The following is an 11,073-nucleotide window of genomic DNA, read 5'->3' as shown; positions in this document are numbered from 1 at the left end:
TTACACACTTAGAAAGTAATTGCTGGAAATTGGTATAATCAACAAGTTGTCAAGTTCAAAAGGTTATTTATAACCATTGCACAAAATGGCATTTCCATGTACTAACTCTCATGGAACGTTTCGTCTTACAGTAAGTACTACGTCACTAACAAAATACTGTACATGAAACAAGCAAGGAGTGAGTTTGTGGAGAAATGTGACATCCAGTGACCAATAGAATAAACATCAGTGTTCACCAACCAACCAATCAGCTGGCATTGCTCTTTTCACCTACTCCCACAGTGAAAATCAACAAATGAAGTCTGTCACTTATCAACTACTGCCCCTGATGTTTTAGTAAACTTGTTTGCCACTTCCCCATTTGGCTGGGTCTTATCAGACTCGGCTGGAAGGAAGATCTTGGTCCTCTTACTCTGATAGATATATAGCAAGGCCAGGTAGTGTGTGGTGTGGTCCCACAGGGAGAGGAGAGGGGAAACATGGCAGCCTTGGCGCTGCTCTGTCTGCTGTCAGTGCTGCCAGGCTCCACAGCAATACTAATGAGATCTCCATTGGAGGAGGTAAGTGGAAAACACAGGGATGTGGTTGGTGATTCTTCTGTTTGTGACATCTGCAAAGTACATTGACCTCCTCAACTTGCGCTGTTTATCGTCCTGCGGAAATCTCTACCTACAGAGGCAGATCACAGGTTTCACAGGATCTCAGTTGTATGATACATTTCTCAGGGGTTCTGTAGAGATATTATTGTTGTTCAGTTGATTGTGCTCCTCATGGACATAGGCCTGCTGTAATCTGTCATACTGTATACATACCAGGAATGGATTAGTGAATCTAATCCTCATGTTGCTGCTCACAAAATGACCCCAACATTTAATTTGTATCCCCTCTCCAGCTATTTCTGCACTCCCTGGATCAAAAGGACATGGTGTTTTATTTTGGTACTGACTCTGCTACCTCAGGTATGACTGAATAATGACACAGTTTCCATACGGTTAGAGTGAGCTTACTGAACCATTATGGTGGATACAATAATTTACATACATGGCAAGAAAATGTATGTGAACACTTTGGAATTCCCTGGATTTCTGCATACATTTGACATAAATTGATCAGATCTTCATCTAAGTCACAACAATAGACAAACACAGTGTGCTTAAACTAATAACACACAAATTATTGTATTTTTCTTGTCTATATTGAATACATAATTTAAACATTCACAGTGTGGGTTGGAAAAAGTATGTGAACCTCTAGACTAATGACTTCCCCAAAAGCTAATTGGAGTCAGGAGTCAACTAACCTGGAGTCGAATCAATGAGACGAGATTGGAGATTTTGATTAGAGCTGCACTGCCCCATAAAAATGTTTTTTTTTATGAATGGTTACACGCGTGTTCAATAAAGACATGAGCAATTATAATTGTTTGTGTTAGTTTAAGTAGACTGTGTTGCTCTATTGTTGGGACTTAGATAAAAATCAGATAACATTTTATGACCAATTTATGCAGAAATCCAGATAACTCTAAAGGGTTCACATACTTTTTCTTCCCACTGTACAGTATTGTAACCTTTCTCACCCCAGTGCCTGAGTTTCAGCTCATCTGGACAGACTGTGCCTCTACGGAGCTCCACACTGGCCCCTGGCGATGCTCCTTCGAGACCGAAGGGAAGCGCTTTGTGCTGGGGCTCGGGGAGAGGAAGCAGTCCTTCTCCTGTCAGTCCACATTAGAGACAGCTCGGAACACCACTCTCAACATCATAAGGAAAAGTCATGCCATGTGTTGTCAGCAGGCCAAAGTTTTACATCCTCCTTCAACTAAAGGATTTCTCACCATCTGTGCCAGGAAAATGGTACGTTTTCCAAGTTAAGACATAAACAATTCTACAGTTTATTTATTCATACTGTTATTCTGTCTTTAACATTCATAATTCTCTTAAATTAATTTGGATTGCAAATGTTGTTCTATTTCCAACAGCAAGGCCTGGTTGTTGCAGGTAAAGAGAAGGAGAGACTATACATTCAGCCAGTGCTTCAAAAACACATTAATCTGACTGAAGCCAGAAACTGTTCCAGTCCAGGAACACCTCATCTGGTGTTCCACCAGCCATTTAGTGCCAGAGGCCCTCCCAGACACTCTCACAGTCAGTGTTCAAGCATTATAGCATTGTATTTAATGTTTCATACTTCATCCTCGCACATTCTATTAGCATACTGCTCTTTTTGTCTTCATCCTGACAGTGAAGAGGCTGCGTCGCCGAAGGTCAGCCATAATGCCTGAGGTGACCCACCTGGAGCTGCTAGTGGTGGTGGCACCTGACGTGCAGCTGGTTCACAGGCAGGACACAGAGAGATACATACTTACCAACCTCAACATTGTGAGTTTGTCTGTCTGTCTGTCTGCCTGCCTGTTTGCCTGTCTTTGTCTGTTTGTTATTGTTTGCGTCAGGCATCTAAATGATTATTGAAAGTGGTCATCCAGTGTTGGTGTGTCCTGTTATCTTCCCACAGGCCTCAGAGCTGCTGAGGGACATGACACTGGGAGCCAACATGAGAGTGCATCTGGTCCGCATGATCATCCTCTCAGAACCAGAGGTCAGTGTCTGACAATGTCTGTCCACCCCACACCACACACACCTGGGTGGGCTAGTCTGACATGGAGGCCTGGCTGAGGAGCCAGAAGAACACTTCCCTCTCAGAGTGCTATGTTCTCACTTTCAGCCAGAGATTAACATCTCCACCAACATCTCCTCGTCTCTGAGGAGTGTGTGTGAGTGGGCCAGAAGGGTCATCCCCTCTAATGACACGGACCCCCTGCATGCTGACCTTGTGTTATACATCACAAGGTAGGTCATTGTACTTTATCCTGTGCTATTTTTTTCAAGTTCAATTGTAGTCTGTCTGAAGTTAGAACATTTATATAATTGTAAATCTTGTGGTTTTACTTTACTGTAATTTGTTTGTCCTCTACCAGATTTGATCTGGAGCTGCCCAATGGGAACAAGCAGGTGAGGGGCGTGGCCCAGCTAGGCGGGGCATGTTCTAGCCAATGGAGTTGTGTAATCACAGAGGACACAGGCTTTGATCTGGGCATCACCATCGCTCATGAGATAGGCCACAGGTAATTTGAAAAGGAAAAAGGCACAACGCTCGCTCACCATTAAAAACCATTAAAAACATAATTTTATTTAAGCAACTATCAAAAGCTTAGGCCACAGGTAAGACAGAGTGGCATGAGATAGGCCACAGGTAAGACATTGTCAATAGCATGGGATGAGCTACAGTTAGTAATCTTCACTTCTTTTCCCCAGCTTTGGTATAAACCATGATGGGACCGGTAACACATGCAGCAGCAGTGGCTTTATGATGGCCTCTGATGGAGGCTACAACAGTGTGGATCTCACCTGGTCCCAGTGCAGCAGACAGCAGCTGTACACATTCTTCAGGTAAGCATGCCAGCTGTTTCTCACATGGACTCTTAATAATGAACTGTTCATCATAAGTAGATTACTCTGCAGAAATGTAATAATGGTCAGTGGTACTGTACACAACAGTGAGTATTGTAGAAGGCTGGTGATGAGAGTAAGATATGTGTTTGTAATGCTATTCCAGTGAAGGCAAGGCTGACTGTGTGAAAGACTTGCCTGTCCTGGTTGGCTCTCTGCAAGACTGGAAGCCAGGCCTTTACTATGGCGTGGACGACCAGTGCCGGATAGCGTTTGGTAGCACCGCCAGGGCGTGCTCCTTCACCAACACTGACCTGGTAAGGGACACATTATGACATTAATGGCAGCCACTTCTGTGATTATACTATCATGGTTATACTGTAGAAATAAGACTGGTTATACAGGATGTTGACAGTATCTATAGCTCTGTCTGGTTAATTCTTTCCTCCTGTCAGCCTGTGTGCCGTGTTCTCTCCTGCCACATCAAACCTGATGACAACAGCTCATGTAAACGCCTGCTGGTGCCTCTGTTGGATGGGACAGAGTGTGCACCCAACCAGGTACAGCCTTATGTTATCACTAGTCACATTCAAATCACTATGACTATGTTTGGTCAAAGTATGCAACATTTGGGTTGAAATTAAAGCAGTCCTGACCTCTAACCCTGTACGTCCTCTAGTGGTGCCTGAAGGGCCGCTGTGTGTCCCCAGACCAGCTCAGCTCCTCTTCTTCTGTGGTGGTGCACGGGTCCTGGTCCAGCTGGTCCCAGTTCTCCCCATGCTCACGGATATGTGGCGGGGGCGTTACTTCCCGGACCAGGCAATGCAACAACCCACGGTAACAAGAAACAACAGTCAGGCCCAATTACAACACTAATTCTCATGACTCCTCAAGTTCAAGTGGTACATTTCTGGCAAATGAGATTATCCAAACAGTTTATCATTCTTGATGGATGTCTTCATAATTTTCATTAAAAAAATGTTTTCATTTCCAGACCTGCATTTGGTGGGAATGATTGCAAGGGCAGGGATAAAGAGGCTGAACTTTGTCACCAGCAGGTAAAACTCCACAGGTCATGTTTATGTTTACAGTGGGCCTCCGTAGGTCATTTTTACAAGGTAAATTGTTGCACCATTTATTCTGTGCCGTGAGTACTGTATGCACATGTATGGAGCGATTTCAGTGCTAAAATTATTATATTTTTTTTTACTTATATTGAATTTCAATGTAATATTGTTTTATTTGTAATGCACAAATTGAATCATTGAATTCATATTTCATGATTTGAAAATTAATTGAATGTAGTATATATATATATATATATATATATATGTAACAGTGTAGGTTCCGTCCCTCTCTTCGCCCCAACCTGGGCTCGAACCAGGGACCCTTGCACACATCAACAACTGACACCCACGAAGAATCGTTACCCATCGCGCCACAAAAGCCGCGGCGCTTGCAACGCAAGGGGAACAACCACTTCAGGTCTCAGTGAGTGACGTCACCGATTGAAACGCTATTAGCGCGCACCACCGCTAACTAACTAGCCATTTCACATCGGTTACATATAGCACACAGTTTTTCAATTCAATTTCTATTTAATATTCAAAATCAATGAATATTCAAACTCAATATTTATATATTCCGTTTCAATATGGTAGATATTGCATTCATTTTCTGTGTATCAAGTTTACAAACTAACATTCCCAAAATTCAGTTCTCTAAATTCAGATTCAAAACCAGAGACAACGTCCTGGTACTTTGCCAGCCACGAACGGTAGAGGAGCACAGATAGTGGTAAACTGACGGTTGAATGTATCTTATTTCCTATGAATTTGGCGCACAGGAGACCTGGGTTAGAACCCCATCAGTCAAACTAACACGTCTTCAGGTCTCAGGCAAGGTTGCTCATCATATTCATGGATCACCAAACCACCTTTGTTGCACTCTCATTAAATGCGTTGCACAGATCTGTCTGCTTATTTTTTCCGCAGAAAGTTTTGTTGTGCAGTAGGCCTGATTTCGAAACCAGTTAGTTAAATTGGTGCCGTGATCTCTAAGTATGAGGTCAAAGGGGGGTAAAATATAACCAAGATGGTTCGATGAACCACGGTCTTTTGATGAGAAAGCTTGCTGGAGACTTGAGTTAGCTTCCTGAACTCATTCCTGTAGGCTTTAGCTAAGTGGGCTAACGCAGTCTTGTTACATGCAGGAGACCTGGTTTGAACCCAGTCAGAGTAAGATTAAATAAGGAGTGGAAAGACTATCCTTAGAAGGGCTATGACAGGGCTATTCCACTATATTCTTGTCGGGGCCAAACTGCGGTTTTTGTGACACTCCCTTCCAATGTTCCCTGTAATGTTTTTGTCACTAAGCAAATTTCAGGTCTCCTGAGCGCAAACTTCAACATTGTGAAAATTCTGTACAACTTCCAGGTCGCGTTTACTGTGAACACTGAGGCAGCACCTGCTTTAAGTTACAGTTTTAACAGTGGTCAAATACTGTGACTATTTGATCAAAATGATGGAGAAAAATGCTTATCATTTTAACATGGAAATAGCTGTTCTATCATTCAGCCTACAGTAGCAGCCAATGTGTGGTGTTCAATGTAGGCCTACATTCCATGACTTTTGAAAAAAAACATGCAGGGCTTGACATTAACCTGTTTATCCACTTGTCCTTTTCTGATGCAAGAAACCACTTTACAAAATAAGATGCATTATTATTCCCATACCATTATTACAGAGAATCAGACAAATTATGCTACCCTCTGACTAATGGCTATTTAGCTTATTCAAGCCTGTCTCAAAATACAACACTGCCCCTTTAAGACAGAAAAACCTCTTTAACTGACTTGCTTTTCAAAGATGTCTAGAAATGTACATGTTTAATGCTCTTGTAGGAAGTAATCACTCGCCTATTGCTGACTACAAATGATCTATAACTGAGCTAATAACTCACAAACTAGCAAAGTATGTGAACAAAATGTGCACACGTGGCTACATGCAGCTCTCGCTTTAATCTCAAAACAAGCACATCTACTCACAACCGCTCATGCTGTAAACACAGTCCAGTTCAAAATAAATGGCACAGATCCATATATGGCAATGGTCTATTTGCATATAAGCCTACTGCAGCTATGATTGGTTATGCCGCACCAATCTGTGTAGAGTACGGGCTGAGTCCTACTCCAATGCGTTCTGCCTTCATCAAAATCTCTTGCATAGTTAATTTTGCTTCAGTATTTTGCATTGAAAGTGGCTAACATCGCGTTGATTCGATCACAATTGCCACAGTAAAGGGAAACGTTGATAGTGTTAACAGGGAAAACTCTAGAACAGTGGTCAATGATGCTGTCGGTGTGATCGAAGCGTAACGCTTCAATTCAAACACACCAACAGCGTCATTGCGCAAAATAGTATGTAGCACCAGCTGGATATGTATGCAACAAAAGTTCAACATTCACCTTCTGCTCCCATTTCTGTCAAGCCGTCTACGCATACAGTTTCACGTACGCAACACACCGAATTCACTGCAACACAATGCTGCAAGGCAAACGCAGCGTTTCATTGGAAATGAATGTAATTCTGGTGTACCAAAATGCAATGACGCTGTCAGTGTGTTCGAAGCGTAAGAACATAAACTCACTCATAAAAACAGCAGCTTTTAAACGCTTTGAAATCTCACAGTATCAACTTTGCTGTAGCTTTCTTTTATGCCTGTTATGTTACTGCGGATACGGTAATCTGAGCCATCCGTTTGGCCAGCGGTAGACCTAAGTGCACTTGATTTGCTCTCCGGCCTGCCGGGAAGGCAGAGATTGTACCTCCAGACACATGAAATGGTTCAAAAAGGCAACAGTTCGTCTACGCAGAACACAGGGCAGCTGAATCAGGTGCACTTACCGCCAACAGCTCGAGATGAATAAAAAAATAAAATATTGTCGGGTTTTTTTACAGAAATGTTTGGCGATTGACTAGGAATGCTTTGGAGATTGACCCGTCGATCGCGATTGACCGGCTGGTGACCACTGCTCTAGAAAGTTGAGTAAAATTCAATCTCGTGCTTCTCTCCATGGGATGATATTCTTCTGCTTGGCAGTCCCATGGCAGTTCTGTTTGATTATAGATTTTCTCCTCTACCTTTCCTGGCTTGCGAAGTACCAGGAGGCTGTCTCAGGTATTTGAATTTGAATTTAGAGATCTGAATTTGAAAACTGAGTGTCAGAAGGTAGGTGTAGCTGGTGCAGGAAGTCAGGCGCAGGAAGTCAGGCGCAGGAGAGCAGAATGAGTGAGCAACATACTTACTCAAAATAAAGGCACAAGGTAACAATACACTTGACCAACAATAAACGGTAATCAATTACGCACGGGTGAAAACAGCACCCGTCGAAAACCAGCCATAACGTACCAAATGAACATAGAACAATCACGCACAAATACATTGGGGAAACAGAGGGTTAAATACATGAACATGTAATTGGGGAATGAAACCAGGTGTGTAGAAAACAAAGATTAAACAAATGGAAAATGAAAGGTGGATCGGCGATGGCTATAAGACCGGTGACGTCGACCGCCGAACGCCGCCCGAACAAGGAGAGGGACCGACTTCGGCGGAAGTCGTGACACTGAATCTGAATGCATCCGAGAAGTTGAATATATGAAACTTTGATAGACTTTAATTTAAAAGTTTGTAAACTTGATGCACAGACAATGAATGCAATATCTACCATATTGAAGATCAATATATAAATATTGAATTTGAATATTAAATTAAAACTGAATGCAATATTCATTCAATTCTATTCAAATTATGAATTATATGATAAAATGTATGCATTACCAATGAAAAAATTACAGAAAAAAATTATATCCTAAATTAAGTAATTCAAATACAGTTTCTTTTAGCACTGAAATCACTCCATACACATGCTTTGAGTGGAATGAGGGAAGTTGAATTGGAAATAGAAATGTGGATTCTCTTCAAAAGATTATTATGATCGAAAGTTCAATTGCTCGTCAAAAGGATGTTAACTGAAACATAGGGTGTGAACACAACAAGCAATGTTCGGCATTCTTCCCCTCACACTATGCTGTCTGAGTAGCAGTGTGAAAGGACCCAGCTGGCCTTCATGGCAGAGCAGTGCTCCCAGACAGATCTACAGCCCCTGTACCTGTCCCCCAACACGGCCTCCCTCTACACCTGGATCCCCGCTGTAGGCTTTGTCACAGGTGGGCCAAGACACCTTGCCAATGGGGAATGGTTGGGTCATTGGGATGGAGGGCAATAAACAAAGGACAAACTACTACATTACTGACTCCACTGTATCCCTCTTATTTCCCCCCATGACCAGGGGATGAACAGTGCAGGTACATGTGCCAGTGTAAGGGAGAGAACTTCATTGTGAGCCGCGGGTCTCAGTTTGTGGATGGGACTCGTTGTGAACCAGACACTCCAGCTCCCCTTGGTGCCACGACAGCTTGTCTAGGAGGGACGTGCCAGGTAAAGGCCTGCTTCGGTTTCTCCACCTTAGAGAGTTCTAGAGATGCTTTGAGAAATTATTAGACCTGACATGTCCTCATAAGCTAATGGGCAATAATTTCTTCCACTAGCTGTTTGGCTGTGATGGAGTGTTGAAGTCTGGGAAGGTGGAGGATGTGTGTGGGGTGTGTGGAGGGGATGGCTCCTCTTGCAGTCTCACCTCTCAGTCTTACAGTGGTGGTCAGGCCAGAGGTAACTGCTCAAATATCCCCATTCTTCAGTCCGGAGAGTGATCATTTCTACCTCCATCTCATTCCAGTAATTCAATTAGATTTTCCCTGCTTAATTGATTCTCAGAGTACGTCACATTCCTGACCCTGCCAGTAAACGCCACTCAGGTTCACATTGTCAACAGGGCACCCGTCTTCACTCACCTGGGTGAGTATCTGGGGTGACCTTGGGTGGTTTGAAAAGAAACCCCAAATAATATAAAGGACAATAAGCAAGGTGTCTGGTGTTTTTACCCATAGCGGTGTTGATTGGGAATCAGTATGTTGTGTCTGGGAGTGGCAGCATTGCGTTAAACATCACTCACCCCTCTCCTCTGGAGGACGGTCGTCTGGTTTATCGTCTGTACCTGACCCCTGACCTCCTGCCTCTCATGGAGGAGCTGCTGCTGCCTGGAACTGTTACAGAGGAGACACACATACAGGTCAGCATGGAGAGAGACATTCCTAGATATGGCAACAGACCCTCCATATATCAGAGGGGATAACTGTGAGACACATATAGAAGAGGAACAGTATCTCCATTCACTATGTACACACACATATAGAACTTTGCTGACTCCTCAAAATAGAAAGGAATAATGACATTTGTTTTTTGCTCCTACAGGTCTATCGGAAATATGGAAAAGAATATGGAGAACAAACCAATCCAAACATCACCTACCACTTTTATACTCCCATTAGTAATAATGCTTTTATAAAAGAGATACCCAGGGGCAAGTGGACTGTTGTTACAACATCCTGCTCTGTCACCTGTGGCTCTGGTAAGAGTCACTTTGAATTTTTTATCATTTTTACAAATGATTGTTGAATAAATATATTTAGTTTGTTGTGGTAGTACTTTAGGGCTTTCCAAATGTCACTGTTCTTATAGAGCCACTGTTCTCTCTTTTTCTTGTAGGCATACAGAAATCTATGTATATCTGTATGGATGAAGACACCAAGGAGCATCTGGAGGAGGTCTACTGTGATTCAGCTCCCCTTCTCCTGCTTCAGCAGACAACCTGTCACCTCCCAGCCTGTCCCCCCAGGTCCACTCTACATTCACTGCACACTGTCACACCTAGAACGCTTAAACTTTCATCAAACTGATTGACCAATGTCCTGTGTTGTGTTCTCCAGCTGGGAGATGGGAGAGTTTGGGCCCTGCAGTGCCTTGTGTGGTGGTGGAGAGAAAGTACGCCCTGTGAGATGTGTTCAAAGGCAAGGAGCAGATGTCCTACAGGTGGCAGTTTCTGAATGTCCACAACCCTCTGCCACACAATCAGTGGATACATGCAACTTTCAACCCTGCCCTGCAAGGTATACATATTTATGATCAAATACAATATGTACATGAAGCAAACAAGGTCCAAGTTGCACCATGTAGGTTAATGGCCCAGTACAGTATTGACATAAAAAAAAATGGTGGATGTGTGTGACAGGTGGAATGCGTCAGAAGCCGGGGAGTGTTCAGCGGTGTGTGGGCCCGGCGCGGCTAAACGCATTGTGACATGTGTGCGGTACGAAGGTGGTCATGATGTTGAGGTGGACCATAGCTTGTGTTCAGGGCTCTTCAAACCACCTGTCTTAGTGTCTTGTGTGATCGATGTCTGCCCAATTGGCTGGGAGTCTAAGGGACAGGTACAGCAGAGATCTATAATACATCTCATAAATGTGCACACCGAATTCTAAGACATCATACTGGAGAAGATGGAAGTTTGACATCCATTAATTTGTCTTTACCAGGATCAACCAACACTTAACAAATCCCCTGGTTTAAGGTACCGCTCCAGGTACCTAACAGTGTATGTTTGGAGCCCTGTGATAGGCCAATGCTCAAAGACCTGCGGAAATGGTAAATTAGACCTATTAATCCCTTC

General features: G+C 43.2%; 1 protein-coding gene across 1 annotated transcript in view; it reads left to right on the top strand.

The window, feature by feature from the left end:
• The first annotated feature begins 329 nt into the window (after positions 1-329).
• The window catches only part of adamts13 (ADAM metallopeptidase with thrombospondin type 1 motif, 13), a 13,398-nt gene continuing 2,654 nt past the window's right edge, over positions 330-11,073 (top strand). The window contains exons 1-23 of the mRNA XM_029762732.1: positions 330-560; positions 893-959; positions 1,582-1,850; positions 1,976-2,141; positions 2,239-2,375; positions 2,509-2,592; positions 2,719-2,843; positions 2,972-3,118; positions 3,309-3,443; positions 3,610-3,760; positions 3,899-4,003; positions 4,123-4,280; positions 4,438-4,501; positions 8,548-8,674; positions 8,797-8,945; positions 9,056-9,176; positions 9,282-9,362; positions 9,455-9,636; positions 9,819-9,975; positions 10,113-10,242; positions 10,334-10,513; positions 10,636-10,834; positions 10,940-11,048. Coding sequence (XP_029618592.1) covers positions 480-560; positions 893-959; positions 1,582-1,850; positions 1,976-2,141; positions 2,239-2,375; positions 2,509-2,592; positions 2,719-2,843; positions 2,972-3,118; positions 3,309-3,443; positions 3,610-3,760; positions 3,899-4,003; positions 4,123-4,280; positions 4,438-4,501; positions 8,548-8,674; positions 8,797-8,945; positions 9,056-9,176; positions 9,282-9,362; positions 9,455-9,636; positions 9,819-9,975; positions 10,113-10,242; positions 10,334-10,513; positions 10,636-10,834; positions 10,940-11,048 — 3,124 coding nt within the window. The 5' untranslated portion in view covers positions 330-479. The remainder of the gene's footprint in view (positions 561-892; positions 960-1,581; positions 1,851-1,975; positions 2,142-2,238; positions 2,376-2,508; positions 2,593-2,718; positions 2,844-2,971; positions 3,119-3,308; positions 3,444-3,609; positions 3,761-3,898; positions 4,004-4,122; positions 4,281-4,437; positions 4,502-8,547; positions 8,675-8,796; positions 8,946-9,055; positions 9,177-9,281; positions 9,363-9,454; positions 9,637-9,818; positions 9,976-10,112; positions 10,243-10,333; positions 10,514-10,635; positions 10,835-10,939; positions 11,049-11,073) is intronic.

The sequence above is a fragment of the Salmo trutta genome, chromosome 9 (genome assembly GCF_901001165.1).
Source record: "Salmo trutta chromosome 9, fSalTru1.1, whole genome shotgun sequence".
NCBI classification, from domain to species: domain Eukaryota; kingdom Metazoa; phylum Chordata; class Actinopteri; order Salmoniformes; family Salmonidae; genus Salmo; species Salmo trutta.
Note: the sequence above shows the minus strand (reverse complement) of the source record. Positions and strands in the feature narration are given on the sequence as shown.